The sequence below is a fragment of the Ovis canadensis genome, chromosome 26, assembly GCF_042477335.2.
Source record: "Ovis canadensis isolate MfBH-ARS-UI-01 breed Bighorn chromosome 26, ARS-UI_OviCan_v2, whole genome shotgun sequence".
Taxonomy (NCBI): domain Eukaryota; kingdom Metazoa; phylum Chordata; class Mammalia; order Artiodactyla; family Bovidae; genus Ovis; species Ovis canadensis.
Window position 1 is genome coordinate 42008732 of NC_091270.1, and position 15545 is coordinate 42024276.

General features: G+C 42.5%; 1 protein-coding gene across 2 annotated transcripts in view; it reads left to right on the forward strand.

Moving 5' to 3' along the window:
* The window catches only part of RBPMS (RNA binding protein, mRNA processing factor), a 203641-nt gene that overhangs the window by 110010 nt on the left and 78086 nt on the right, over positions 1–15545 (forward strand). For both annotated transcript variants that reach the window (XR_011253436.1, XM_069572899.1), the window contains exon 5: positions 12235–12385. Coding sequence is in view for 1 of the 2 variants with exons in the window: in XM_069572899.1 (XP_069429000.1) it covers positions 12235–12385 (151 nt within the window). In the remaining variant the exon portion in view is untranslated. The remainder of the gene's footprint in view (positions 1–12234; positions 12386–15545) is intronic.

The following is a 15545-nucleotide window of genomic DNA, read 5'->3' on the forward strand; positions in this document are numbered from 1 at the left end:
CAGAGGATCTGGGGTTTAGGACCAGAAACCAGGATAAGGAGGGTGCTGTGGAGCAGGAAGATAGGATCCAGGTACTGAGATAATGTTATGAGGTCACAGAAGTATTATTACCAAGTTTTACTTTGATTTGAGCTCCTTTTCTTCTCATAGGAATTTCATATCCTTCCATTAAAAATATTTATTTTTTAAAGATGGGGATTTCATTGACCTCATCTGTGAAGGTATGAAGATTCTAAAGGCCAGAGAAGAGCTGAGCAGATGATTACAAAAGAAAATGGATTTTCCTACATCAGGATTTTATTGTACAGCATATAGTTTCTGGTGACAAATTATTCTCGCTCTATATTAGAAAGTCCGAATGAATTGGTTAAAACATATAACCTACACAAGGAACATTATTTCTTCCTTTCAGCGTAGACACCTGGCTAGCCAGTCTTTCTGGATGCTCCGCATTCCTTACAGCAGCATGGGTTTTCGTTGGGAGTCGGTTATGGAGAAAAGGGCAGCAAGAGGCTAATCAGAATCAACCAAGAAACTCATCAATTATACTAAGTTGACTCTTAGGAGATTGCTGCCACTGTACTATTTTTTATTCTACATACAAAAAAGTATCTGGTTCAATAACAGATACTATAAAATTACCTGATTTAATACAGGTATCCACTAGATGATCTCGGATCCACTAGATTTCTGCTTCAGAATGGGGCATGTGTGAAACACCAGGAGATTTCGATAGGAAATGACCTATGCTCTAGAAGAGGTGGGTCCCTTGTGGCCCAGGAGAGAAGAGGGTCCTGACAGTGGGGGGTGGTAGAGGCAGCCTGTTGCATTACAGGGGAATGTCATGTGGTTCACCCGAATGGAATCATGTTCTTAAACATTTGAACTTGCCTATATCAGGACCTGGTAAAGGCTTTTGACCTAGGAACCAGTAGAAACCAGGCATCATGCAAAACCTAGGTTCATTCAGGCCCTGAGCTTAACCTTTATAGCGGTATTTACGACAGCAGTTTTAGTTCCAGTTGTTGTTACTCCCCCTCCCCTTATTTTTTTTTAACATTTCAATATATTTCAATTAGAAGTTGAAAATAAACTAAAAAATTAAGTGCAAGAGTCAACATTGAAAACTTGGTTATTTAGAAGCTTCCTTCAAAAGATTGGGCCTCTTGGGAAGTCATAGCGGGCTGGGAGGATGTTAAAATTCTGGGTCCTCTGCTTTTTAGTCCATATACGTAAACTTATTCAGAAATTCCTAATCAGAAATTCAGAAATGTGTAAAAGATGAATGGGTTGATGAGTCCACTTTGACTTTTCAGTTGGTAAAAGTTTTACCTGCTATGAATAGGTAGAAGCAAAAAGTGAAGATGACAAGAACACGGAGACGCTCAAGCAAGGCAAACAGAAATAAATGAATCTTAACTATTTCAAATAAATAGTACAGCCATAATCAAGTGGGGAAGGGAACTGACCCAGATAATTATTATTTTTTTAATCTTTATTGGAGTATAGTTGCTTTACAGTGCTGTCACTTCCTCTGTACAGCGGAATAAATCAGCCATGCACATACATGGAAGCCCTCCTTTCTGGACTTGCTTCCCATCAGGTCACCACAGAGCATTAAGTAGAGTCCCCTGTGCTCTACAGCGTGCTCTCCTTAGTTTTCTATTTTACATGTTACATACGTGTCAATCCCAATCTCCCAAGTAATTCTCAGATGCACATATTGTCTGTATACTTTTGGGCTAAAGATATAAAAAACTGTAAATACCGAACTATAATTAATAGGTTTCCCTTTTATGTTGAAATTGTTTAGCACTTCTGAAACTTTTTGTTAGTATTCCTGTATTGAGCAAATAAGCAAAGGTATAGTGAATGATGAGCGCTAGGATTCAGAGGTGGACTTAAAAATAATGGAAAGAGAAGGCTAGAATTAACCTAGTGGTATTGGATTGGAATTGGAACTATCAGTAATCACTTGTGTTTTTAATACATCTAAGATAATAGGGAGAAGGCAATGGCACCCCATTCCAGTACTCCTGCCTGGAAAATCTCATGGACGGAGGAGCCTGGTGTGCTGCAGTCCATGGGGTCGCTAAGAGTTGGACATGACTGAGGGACTTCACTTTTTTCACTTTCATGTATTGGAGAAGGAAGTGGCAGCCCACTCCAGTGTTCTTGCCTGGAGAATCCCAGGGACAGGGGAGCCTGGTGGGCTGCACGGTCCAGTCTGTGGGGTCGCATAGAGTCGGACACGACTGAAGCGACTTAGCAGCAAGTAGATACAGAGAAATAGATGTGGATGCAAAAGTCATGTGTGTGTTTGCATATAAATCTGGGGCAATTTGAGCATGCCAGCAAATGCTAGTAATTTAAAATGAGGCATGACTCCATACTGATGTGTGAGTGAGTGAATGAACAAATGAATGTGGAAAGGAATAAACAGTAAACAGGGCAGAGGGGTAGGTGTTTCCCTAGAGTAGAAGACTAGTGAATATGAAAAAATGATGGGCTTGGTGGGGCGCGAGGAATAACCATTCAGCAATCCCAGTAGTAAAGGTGGCTTCAAGTAAAAAGTATTTATAGATGTTAAAAACTGATGGGTGAAATGTTGAGAAAATATTTAGTCTCAAAAGTACCTCCCTATGACATATTTCCTAACTAGAAAGGGGGAAAATAGTAACCTCACAGTGGAAACTTGGCAAGTGATCAACGTTATTATCACTAATAATGAGACAAAAATGACATCATGTGTCTCTTTGATAGAATGCATGGAGAATGACACTTGTGTGATATTCCTGTCAAATACTTGTAACCTTAATTTAATCAACAAGCAAATCAGATAAACCCAAATTGAAGGACATTCTACCAAGAAATAGCCTGTACTCTTCCAAAATGTCAAGGTCATGCAAGACAAGGCCTGAGGAAAATATTCAGGGAGACTAAGAGATGACAGCTAAATGCTATGTATGACTCTAGATTAGATCCTGGATCAGGAAAGCAGAGAGATGTCCTTGTTTTATGAAACCAAACTGATTAAAAGGGCATCATGCTTTCAAAGTTGTTATTTTCTTTTTTTTAACTTCTTATTTTGTATTGGAGTATACCTGGTCAACAATGCTGTGATAGTTTCGATCAGTCTAGTCGCTCAGTCGTGTCTGACTCTCTGCGACCCCAGGGACTGCAGCATGCCAGTCTTCCCTGTCCATCACCAACTCCTGGAGCTTACCCAAACTCATGCCCATCTAGTTGGTGATGCCATCCAACCATCTCATCTTCTGTCATCCCCTTCTCCTCCTGCCTTCAGTCTTTCCCAGCATCAGGATCTTTTCCAGTGAGTCAGTTCTTCGCATCAGGTGGCCAAAGTATTGGAGCTTCAGCATCCACCCCTCCAGTGAATATTCAGGACTGATTTACTTTAGGATGGACTGGTTGGATCTCCTTGCAGTCCAAGGGACTCTCAAGAGTCTTCTCCAACACCACAGTTCAAAAGCATCAGTTCTTCGGCACTCAACTTTCTTTATGGTACAATTCTCACATCCGTACATGACCACTGGAAAAACCATAGCTTTGACTAAATGGACCTTTGTTGGCAAAGTACTGTCTCTGCTTTTTAATATGCTGTCTAGGTTGGTCATAGCTTTTCTTCCAGGGAGCAAGCATCTTTTAATTTTATGGCTGCAGTTACCGTCTACAGTCACCGTCTACAGTGATTTTGGAGCCCAAGAAAATAAAGTCTGTCACTGTTTCCATTGTTTCCCCATTGTTTGCCAGGAAGTGATAGGACCAGATGCCATGATCTTACTTTTTGAATGTTGAGTTTTTCACTTTCATCAATAGGCTCTTTAGTTTTTCTTCGCTTTCCTCCATAAAGGTGGTTTCATTTACATATCTGAGGTTATTGATATTTCTCCTGGCAATCTTGATTCCAGCTTGTGCTTCATTCAGCCCGGCATTTCACATGATGTACTCTCCATATAAATTAAATAAGCAGGGTGACAATATACAGCCTTGACGTACTCCTTTCCCAGTTTGGAACCAGTCTGTTATTCCATGTCCAGGTCTAACTGTTGCTTCTAGACCTGCATACAGATTTCTCAGGAAGCACGTCAGGTGGTCTGGTATTCCCGTCTCTTGAAGAATTTTCCACGTTTTGTTGTGATCCACACAGTCAAGGGCTTTAGTGTGGTCAGTGAAGCAGAAGTAGATGTGATGGTTTCGGACAGCAAGGGGACTCAGCCGTATGTACACGTGTGTCCATCCTCCCCCAAACTCCCCTCCCGTCCAGGCTGCCACATCACATTGAGCAGAGTTCCCTGTGCTCTACAGCAGGTCCCTGCTTTCAGCATATTCCACAGTTCAGGGAGGACCAAAAAAGGGTGGAGGGAGTATGTATGGAAATGTAGACAATTGGTCATAGGAATTTTCTATACTATGTTTGTAACTTTTCTATAGTCTGAAGTTATTTCAAAATAAGTATTTTTTTAAACATTTTAACAGAAACCACCCACAATATGCCAGTAGCTCTGCCCTGGCTCCTCTAGCATTCCACCAGAAATCTCCACCCCCCCCCCCCCACCCCTTTCTTCCTTCTTTTAAGCTGTATCAGATCTTAAAAACTATACATATTTGTAATAAATTCAAATGATACAAAATTATACAGATTAGAAATCCCCTCCCCACCCCCCACACTACCACTTAAGCCACCACTATTGACAGGTTGGTTGTCACATTGTGAATATTCCTCGGCTTACTAGGATACACTCATGAGTTCACATACATGTACGGACGCAAAGTCTCCTCCTTTAAGATGACTAAACTGTTGAGTATCCTTTTTTTTTTAATCTAATATTGTCATGGACATCTTTCTCAGTTTAATATGTATAGCTTTGCCTAATTCTTTAACATTTTTCCCCCTCCAAGTGAATGCTTCCTTTGTCTATAAAACTAGGTGTCAAGGGCTGATAAACCCACTTACTTTAATGGTAGAACCATTTGTACAGACACTGGACTGTAACTCACAGATTTGAAGGATGTACCAAATAAACGAGACTCCCAGCAGGCGTTGGGGCAGCTTTGTTGATCTCAGTGACGCGAGTTTGGAGACCTTTTCTCTAGTGGGAGGTCGTGGAGGTAACTCGGCTCCAGCCACCTCGATTTTACTTGAATTGATGGATATATTTTTGGCTGCTCTGGCAGACTTTGTGCTTTGTGCAGACTTTCTCTAGTTTCGGCGAGTAGGGAGCTACTTTTTGTTGCCGGGCAGGGGCTTCTGTTGTTGCAGAGCATGGGCCCTAGGGTGAATGGGTTCAGTAGTTGCAGCTTGCAGGCTCTAGGGCACAGGCTCAGGAGTTGTGGTTCACTAGGCTTGGTTGCTCCATGGCCTGTGGAATCTTCCTGGATCGGGGATCGAACCTGTGTCTCCTGCATTGGCAGGTGGATGCTTTACCAGTGAGCCACCAGGGAAGCCCCAATTTTCTCTGTTTTATACTCAAGGTTGAAATCTTGGAGGGGGGGCATGTTTCGTCACTGTGTGACGCATCTGTCCCTTTAAATAGTCAGCTGCTGTTAGGGGAGTGAAGGGCCCTGAACCTGGCTTGAGGTTCTAGGTGCTTCCTGGAGAAGGGCCAGCAGAGCCGTGATCCCAGCTGCCTTCTCAGGCTGTTCTAGCTGCTTCATAGCTGGTCTGTTTCAGTCTCTCTCTCAAGTCCAGCCACCCATCCACCCCTGGAGTTACCCTCCAGTGCAGTGATTCTCAGATGTGGTCCCTACATGAGCATTGTTAGCATCAGCCTGGAGACTTGATACAAATTCAGATTCTCAAGTCTCATCCCAGACCTACTGAACCAGAAACTCTGGAGCGGGGTCAGCACTGTGTGTGTAGGAAGTCCTCCAGATGATTCTGATAACCACTCACATTTGAGGATCACGCTCTACTACCTAAATCCGATCATACTATTTCCCCAGTTTAAAAAATTTATAGCCGCTCAGCCATGCAAATATTCCAGAGCCCTCACTCATGGCCTAAAAGGTCCTGATGATCTCATCCCTGCGCTTACACAGTCATCTACTAAGCTCCCCTGCTCCCCAGTGGCTCAGTAGAAAAGAGTCCGCCTGCCAATTCAGGTTTCGCAGGAGACCTGGGTTCTACCCCCTGCTCTCAGAAGATCCCCTGGAGGAGGAAATGGCAACCCACGCCAGTACTCTTGCCTAGAAAATCTCACGGACAGAGGAGTCTGGCAGGCTAGCTGCAGTCTATGGGGTCACAAAGAGCTCGGGACAACCGAGGACATAAGCATCTGCTTACACACAACACATCCACACCCTCTCTACATCCTGCCTCTCAGAACTTTGCTGAGCTCTTTCCTGGACTACCACCTGGTAAATTTCGGCTCTTCCTCTGTGATGCCTTCCTGGTCGTCAGTCACTCCGGGCCTTGGCTGTGTTTCCCATGGAGTTCTAAACCTCCTGTTTGTCTCTTAATCTAACCATTAGTTTACCTGTACAATTCCTCTACCAGAGTGTACCCTCTGAACTCCTCAAGGCAGGGACTTCACTGATTCTTATATCTCTAGCACATAGAACTGCTGCATGCTTGCTTAAATCTGTTCTGTTTTTACTTTTATGAAATTTCAAGCATACCAAAAGGTAGAGTAATGAACATCCACAAACCCGTCAGAATACACCAACATTTCGTGGCATTTGCTTCCGTTCCCCCCCGCCCAAGGATTCTAAAGTAAAATACTTGCTGTTATGATATTTTGTCACATTCTCATTATTCTTTGTATTTCAGTACAAAAAATTAAAGACAGGATGAATCAGGAGATACAGATTGACATGTATACACTACCATGTGTAAACGAGATAGCTGCTGGGAAACTGCTATATAGCACAGAGAGCTCAGCTCAGTGCTCTGTGATAACCGAGAGGGGCAGGGTGAAGGGGTGGGATGGAGAATCAAGGTCGGGGGGGTGGGCGGTGATATATGTATACTTACAGCTGAATTCATGCAGCTGTACAGCAGCAACTAACGCATCTGTACTGCTATTATATTTCAATTAAAAATAAAATATGCCTGAGAAAAACATTCTTGAGATCACAAGAAAATCGAAAGATATTTTCCTACATTATGATATTATCATGCCTAATAAAATGGACAGTTCCCAAATACCACCTAATGCGCATCCTATATTCAGCTTTGTTCATATTCCCACAAGAAGTCTTTCACATCTGGTTTGTTTAGTCAAGGACCAAACATTGCATATGAGGCTAGGCCTCTAAGGATATTTGAATCATTCTAGAATAGCCCTTCTCTTTCCTTTTTCCTTCCATTATTCCGTGAATAAGCTCCTGACTAATATTTATTCCACTCTTGTGAGACAACATTAATACCAGAGACACTGCTAAAGGGTTGGAATGATGTTGAACCTTTATGTTCAGAATAATCATGATTCCAAACCCATGATTTGCAGCCAGTAAATCGTTCCAGCACAGCCGCTGTGCCTAAGAAACCAGAATTGCAACAGCTAGAGGAACTCGAGAGCAACTTGGGACCCAAGCTTTGCAGTGCGTTAATTAATAGGGTTTTTTCCATCCTGTCTTCCAGAAAGACACTGAAAGAGCTACAATCCGTTTCCAGTGATTCTCTAGATTTCTGTAGGCTCGGGTCTTCCGGATTTTGTGATGTCTTTTCGGTTTGCCGTTTTCTTGTGTTTTCTCATATAGTAGCTCTTCCCTTGTCCTTCTGAGACGCCAGCCTTTGATATAGTCCGTAGAGCCATAAAATGGCATTTTGAAGCTCTGTAACTTGATTAGAATCTAACTTCAATGTAAGTAAGAAACAAAGATTTTCATTAAGGGGGGGTCTAGTTTACAACTCTGAAAACTCTTTTTTCAAGATTTTTCATTTACAGATAGTTTTAACCTTTCATTTGAGGAGAAAGAGAACGGATAAAAAGATGTTTTGCAACTGCCTCAATAAAGTGAGTGTAGAGCATTGCTGTATGCAGATGCGGAGTTTGAATTTTCCTTCCAGTCTGTAATTGCCGTTTGTCGCTTTTGAGATTGAATTGTTGAGACTTCCAGTAATCGCATACATCAACACAGATGCGTTGAGTAAAACTGTCTGTACGGGTTGAGTCACTTGCAGTGAGGGGAGAGGTGGGCTTGGGGCTGGGGCTGGTGGAGAAGAGGAGATTCACCTGGATGAGACTCCAGAAAGTTCAGAAAGAGTACCGTGGCCTATTTTAGGAGCTATGGTGCAAGAAACAAAACTGTGTTGTTAAGGAATCTCAGCTCTGGCTGCCATAACAAAATAGCACAGACGAGGTGGTATAAACAACATTAATTCTCTCAGTTCTGGAGGCTAGGAAGTCCAAGATCAAGCTGCCAGCAGATTCAGTATCTGGTGAGGATCCTGCTTCTGGCTTGTAGACTGCTACCTTCTCACTTTGTCCTCGCGTGGCCTTTCCTCGGAGGGTGCTCTTGGAGAGAGAGGTCTTGCGTGTCTCTTCCTCTTCTCTCAAGGGCACTAATCCCTTCATAGGGGCCCTCCCTCTGAATACATCACACTGAGAGTTAGGGCTTCAGCGTGGATTTTGAGAGAACACAGATATTTAGTCGGGAACACATAGGCTTATGGATTTGCAACTGCCCTGATACAGTCTTTGGTGTTATTTAGTAGACTGCTAAATCCTAAAGGAAGTCAACCCTGAATATTCACTGGAAGGACTGATGCTAAAGCTGAAGTTTCAATACTTTGGCCATGTGATGTGAAGAGCTGACTCATTGGAAAACACCTTGATGCTGGGGAAGATTGAAGGCTGGAGGAGAAGAGGGCGACCGAGGATGAGATGGTTGAATGGCATCGACTCAACAGACATGAGTTTGAGCAAACTCTGGGAGTTAGTGAAGGACAGGGAAGCCTGGCATGTCGCAAGCAGCTTATTGGGTCATAAAGACTTGAACACAACTGAGCAGCAGTAGACTTCTAAGGATACTTTTGGCCCCTTGGGTAGGGAGTTCGCCTTTGTAGATCACAGTGAACCTGTGTTGCTTTGGTCAAAGTGTACTAGGCCATCTTGGAGAGGTTGTTGGCTGTCCCTATAGCCAGTAAGGTTGGGTTGCTTCTGAATACCTTCTCAAACTGGTATCATCCTGATATCCAGAAACTGTGCTTTCAGGACACCATTTACAATTGGAAGAGAAAAGGTTCTATTCACCTATCAGAAGGGTTTTGGTCAATTTTAGACAATAATGAAAACGTTGATTTTGAAAGTCACCGATTCCCTCTTTCGATTTAGTAGTAATCTTATCCTGATAGCATTTAATGTTGGAAGTCACTGTGGCCAGAGAATAATCTTAATAGGCTTTAATTAAAAGCACAAGGAGTTTGTTTTTTCTTTTCATGTCTCCTTTATGTCTTCCTCTTTTTCATCTTTCTCCTCTCCTTCCTTCCTCCTCACATCCATGTTCCCCCCATCCCTGCCTCCCTCTGCCTCCTCTTCATCCTTTCACATTTAAATGTTTTTGGCTTGGCTAATCCCTCTGGATAGAAACTGAGCAGAGCAGGATATTGATTACCAAATATGGTATTGCTGCTAAAGATGTTAGAGGAATGTAGCTTGTATTCTAAGCCTCCGGCCTCTGAATAAGCTGCCAAACAAATTAGGTCATTTTAACTTCTGAGTTGTGTTTTTTTTTTTTTTTTAATAAGGAGCTGGAACTTTGATTTGGAACAAGATGGTGGTGTTATTTTAGCTCACAGAGGGAGGGAGGAGTATGAGGGGTTGGGGCCACTCAGGCATGTTTTAGGACCTGAGTCACGAGACCAGGTTGTGTAAGAGCCTCAGTCAACTCGGGCGCGTCAGGAAAAGGACTGAGGCATTGGATACAGATGGAGAGCCTCCTCTCGGGGACTAGAAACTCCAGAGGACCCCTGACCAGGATGCTTTTCCCATGCTGCTCATGGTAATGTGGGCTCAGGGTGAAGACAGGTGCTTCTTCACAGAAGGATGATGGAGTTACGTGCCAAGGAGGACACTCTGAAATTGAGAGCACGCTGTTTCTATGTGCATTTGGATGGAGCGTGAGACGAATATGCAGGCCCTTCCACGGCACACCTCTGACAGCAGGGATCTGTGCTCATCTCCCAGCAAAGATCACAGCTCTTCAGATCCGTATTTGGACATCTTTACTCTGTTGTGATACCAGCTCTGATGGAGGGAGATGCTCTCTGTGGAAGTGAATGGAAGCAAACACGACTTCTGCATGCTGCCTTGTCTTTTTTCCCCATAGATAAATTTTTCGCAAGACAGTCCTGAAGTTTCCCCAGTTAAGACAAAAACTAACGGCAGTTAAAGAATTGCTTTTTACATTTCATACAGCTGTCCCTTTTTTCATTTTGTCACTGGTTAGGGCTGCCCAAGAGGATTCCTTGTTCACTCCAACCTGCTTGCTCCTGCAGTTGGTTTCTTCTGAGAAAGTGTGTCGATCAGGCTCAGAAGGAAATTCCACCCACCCTGGGACTGTGGGTCGGGGCTCGATGGCTTCCGTGGTGCCTCCCCGAGGACTTCTCTCCCCCTCACCTCCCTTCCTTTTTCTTATTGCTGTTACCATGAAGGCACAGCTCTTCCTCCCATCTTTGGACCTGGGCCTGTGAAGTTCAGAGTTGTTCATGCTGGTCTGCAGAGTTAGAGACTCTTACTAATTTCTGGTGGAAATTGCTCTTTAATTCAAGCTAATTAAATGAAGAAAGGGGCTTTGGAACCCACAGGCTCATGTGGGTGGTAATCTAAAAACCTGTGTTCTTAAGACCCTCATTTTCAGAACTCACTCTTTTTCCAGAACATGTCATACAGACAAACAGGGTGCCTAAGTCTGTTCTGAACACACTGGTATGCACCATATTATACTGGGGTGTCTTTTTCATACCATTACTGGGGTCCAGATTCCATAGCATTGGGCAGTAGATCTCACGAGATGATTTAGTATGCGCAGACCTTCTTGAATGATGGAATTGGGGTGGGGGGTTTCAGAACAGACTTATCTTGTCCTAAATATTGTATTTCATAGGGACTTCCCTGGCAGTCCAGTGGTTAAGACTTCACTTCCAATGCTGAGGGTTGCGTGTTAGAGCTCTGGTCAGGGAGCTCAGATCCAATATGCCTTTTGGCCAAAAAATCCAAAACATAAAAAAGCAAACAACATTGTAACAAATTCAGTAAAGAGTTTAAAAATGGTCTACATCCAAAAAAAAATCTTGTATTTTATAGTGTGTGACTTATTTTGTTGAATATGTTTTGTGTAGGTAAACTATAATAATGGAGTTAAGGGTAGAAATTACTAGCCTCTCTTTGGTCCCAGTAATCTGTTGTCTGTCCATCCATGTAGCTAATGAGTCAGCGATAGTCAAAATCAGGACCTTAACACATCAAGGCATTCATCTAAATTTATCAGTCTAGAAGCTAACTGGAATGAAATGATACTAATTATATTGAAATCTTAAAACTGTTTCATTCTTATCTACCTAGTAATTCAGAGCACATGTATCATCAATATGAAAGTTCTCCAGTTGGAAAAAGATGAGAATTTTCCCCCTCTAGAGGTGATGAAACTAAAGCATTGAAGAAATATATTGTTTTAAACACTGGTCAAATCCTTCTTATGATTTTTGGTATTAGAATTTCCAGTGTTGTAATTTATTCTTATTGGTAGGCATTAATTAGTTTTTAGCCATGCTAGGAATTTGTTGTTCCAGATTTAACATTTGAACTTGAGGGAATTTCTTGGTGATTCAGTGGTGGAGACTTCGCCTTCCAGTGCAGGGGGGTGCAGCTTCAATTTCTGATCAGGAAGCTAAGGTCCCATGTACCTCTTGGCCAAAAAGACCAAAACATAAAGCGGAAGCAATATTCTAAGAAATTCAAGAAAGACTTTAAAAATGGTCCACATTAAAAAAACCCTGAACCTGACCGTGTAGTCCAAAAAGGAAAGGAGTAGTTGGAAAACCATGCAACTAAATTAAGTTTTTGATAGAGTAAACGAAATTTCCTTGACTTTGTGGACATGTTATATCACAGCTTTTCATGTATTCTGTATAAACAGTGAGAAAGAGTGTCCTTGCTGACTTTTTTTTCTCTCTGATCGGCTGGGCTGACTGGTATGTTTATTTTGTCACCATTCCGGTTTGCTTCTAAGGAAATGAAAACACCTTCCACTTGTTCTTTATTTCCAAAGGGCATCCGCTTCGATCCTGAAATTCCGCAAACACTACGACTCGAGTTTGCTAAGGCAAACACGAAGATGGCCAAGAACAAACTAGTAGGGACTCCAAACCCCAGTACTCCTCTGCCCAACACTGTACCTCAGTTCATTGCCAGAGAGCCATGTAAGTCGATCTACTTTTCATTTGGTGGGGGGCGGGGGCGGGGGAAGAATTGTTCAAGTGCTTCATGTGAGATTACACCACGGGACACAGAGCTGGCTGAGTGACATTTCCATTTCTGAGAAGAGGCTGCCTGTTCTTGCTGTCTGAATTCCAAAGACAGCAATCTTGTTCATGACTCGCTGTCCCAAAAGATGGTTCGGCTCAATCAGAACTGTGACTACACAACTTAGTTTTAAGTGCTGTAGGCTTCCTAAATATATGATCTTGACCTTACTGTGAGTATGCCCTCTTTGCCTTGGGGTGGAAATCCTTATTTATTTCCCATCCTTGGACCATGAGGGCTGGTTCTCGGCATTCCCTTTATTTCATTTTTTGGAGATTATCAGTTCTGTGGCTTTGGGAAGATATAATGTGAAGCTTGAAAGAAGCAGATCATAAGAAGTTCGTTCTATTTTTGAGAACAGTTTGGCCATAAATTGGGAGGAGTGGGGGAGTAAACATACACAAAAAATGTATATAGTAGAACAGTCAGTTCTAACAAACTAATACGAGCAACGGTTTAAGGAAATTCAGGGCTTCCTGTTTTAAATGAATTGGGTAAAAAGACACTGACTAATTGCAAAACAAGTCTTTTACCCCCATCTAATGAGCTCATTCTCCTAAATGCCCAGGCTATGATTTCTGCCTTTGATGGAATAACTTGAAAAGGTTGTCTTAATTTTCTTTGTCAAGCTCAATCAGTAGAAGGGGCGAGGCGTGCGATGTGCCTGCACTTGTCCTGTTAATGCATAGCCGTGTGGGATTGAATATGGCAGGGCCTTCAGGGAATCCCACGTGCTTGGTGTTACTTGGAATCTTACTGCCCTCTGGTTCTTGACCTTTTTCCCAAGCCACATGATCTTGATCTTCTTTCTGCTTTCCCAGACAGTCCGCTTCAACTTTTCTTATTGAAATTGAAGGGTGCAGGGGTCCTCTCTCCCTCGTGTCTTGTGCGTGTCAGATTTAATCAGGTTGTGGAAATTACAGTCATTCTGTAGCTCAGTCATTCTTGAAAAGCTGCTGCTTATCAGTGGAAACTGGTAGATAAAAGAGTTTCTCCCTCAGTGTATTGGATAGTTTTTCTACGAATCCAGGAAATCATAATAGAGAGAATTATATATATTTTGTTCTTCTGTGTCCTAGGGAAACTCAAAACCTTTGTTTGTTGGGGAAATTGAACAGAAGTTTTATCTTAGGGTGCAGTTACATGAAAGGATATAAGAATATTTATTAATGCTAATTATGTGTCATTAACAGCATCTAGTCCAGTGCTTTGTATATTACATTTATCTAGTAAGTATTAGTGATGAGAAGTGGATAAATTTCATATTTTTTAATTTGGCTATTTGTAGAATTATTCCATTTGTATGCCTCTTCATTTCTTTCTGAAATGTCCTCTCTCTTTAAGGCATCAGAACAGAGTATTCGTAGGACACTTTTACTTAGAAAAGAGAACCTAGAGTAACTCTTTACTTTCCTAGTGATTTTGCACCAGATCTCAGAGTACTTCTTTGAAAAGCTTGATTCAGACAGAAAGTGTGAAAATGCTGACGATACTGTATCCTTTTAGTTCTTTATTGAATGTTTTTCTCTCTGGGAGTTTGGGTGGTGGTGGTTTTGTTTTTTTCCTAAATTTGTTACAACATCTCTGTAAAGTACTTAATCCAAGAGATGATAGCCAGTTCACAGTAGGGTCCATGAAAACAAAAAGATGAATAATCTGGACATCCACACACGAGGCACTGAAGTTCGGGAGAGCTGAGAGCAGAGGTTTAAGGACTGCTCTGGCCAGCCCTGGCTCCCTGCCTTGCCTGTGTCCCAGAACCGCTCAGAAGCAGTCACATAGTTTCCATGGCAGGGTCAAAACTTGCCTGGCACCTTATGGCAAAACAAACTGGAAGCTTTAAAAAAAAAAAAGAAAACCAAACACTATAGTCTATTATTGAGAAAATAAATTAGCATGATTTTTCTTAATAGAGCTCCTTTTTACGATGTAGAGACCTTGACAGTGGTTACGCTGGCCACTCAGACTGACCTTTTCATCCATTTCAGTTCCCTCTGGAAATTGGGAGCTTTTCTGTAACTTGTGCAAAATGGTTGTTTTCCCTGAAGCACTCTCCAGACTAAGAATGTGACAGTGGTTCTGCCCTGGCGAATTCAATTGCATTGTGCCTGTAATTGGTGCTAGAGGTGGTGACTTTATATGCCAACCAAGAGTAGACTGATGGAACCGTTGGATTTGGGACTTGGGAACGGCCTGTAGGCATCTCTGTTGCAGACCATGAGAAAGATTTTATAAATGCTGCACGCACACACACAGTTGTTCAGTTGCTACATCGTGTTTGACTCTTTGCGGAGCCATGCCAGGCCTTCCTGTCCTTCGTCATCTCCTGGAGTTTGCCCAAGTTCATGTCCATTGAATCGGTGATGTTATCCAACCATCTCATCCTCTGACACCCTCTTTTTTCTCCTGCCCTCTATCTTTCCTAGCATCAGGGTCTTTTCCAATGAATTGACTGTTTGCATCAGGTGGCCAGAATATTGGAGCTTCAGCCTCAGTCGTTCCAACGAGTATTCAGGACTGATTTCCTTTAGGATTGACTGGTTGGATCTCCTTGCTGTCCATGGGGCTTTCAAAAGTCTTCTCCAGCACCACAGTTTGAAAGCACTGATTTTATTTATGTGCTTGGTTGTGCTGGGTCTTGGTTGCAGTGCACAGACCTCTTGTGATGGCTTCTCTTGTGTAGCAGGCTGTAGGGTGCAGGAGCTTCAGTACTTGCAGCTCCCAGGTTCTAGAGCACAGGCTCGGTAGTTGTGGTACATGGGCCTAGTTGTTTTGCTGCATGTGAGATCTTCCTGACCCAGGGATCAAACCCATATCTCTGGCGCTGGCAGCTGTATTCTTCACCTCTGAGCCACTGGGCAATCCTAAATGCTTCTTTTTGTTGATTTTTTTTTTTTATATAGTGGTGGCTGAAAAATACCCACTGCCAGCACTCAAGGAAGAATGTGATTTGATTATTCTAACAAATACTTATTCGAACTCTCATTTCTCAAGTATCTGTTGAACCTAAATGAGCACCAGGTGTGGTTGGCACAGAGGAGGAAGGGGACTGTGATT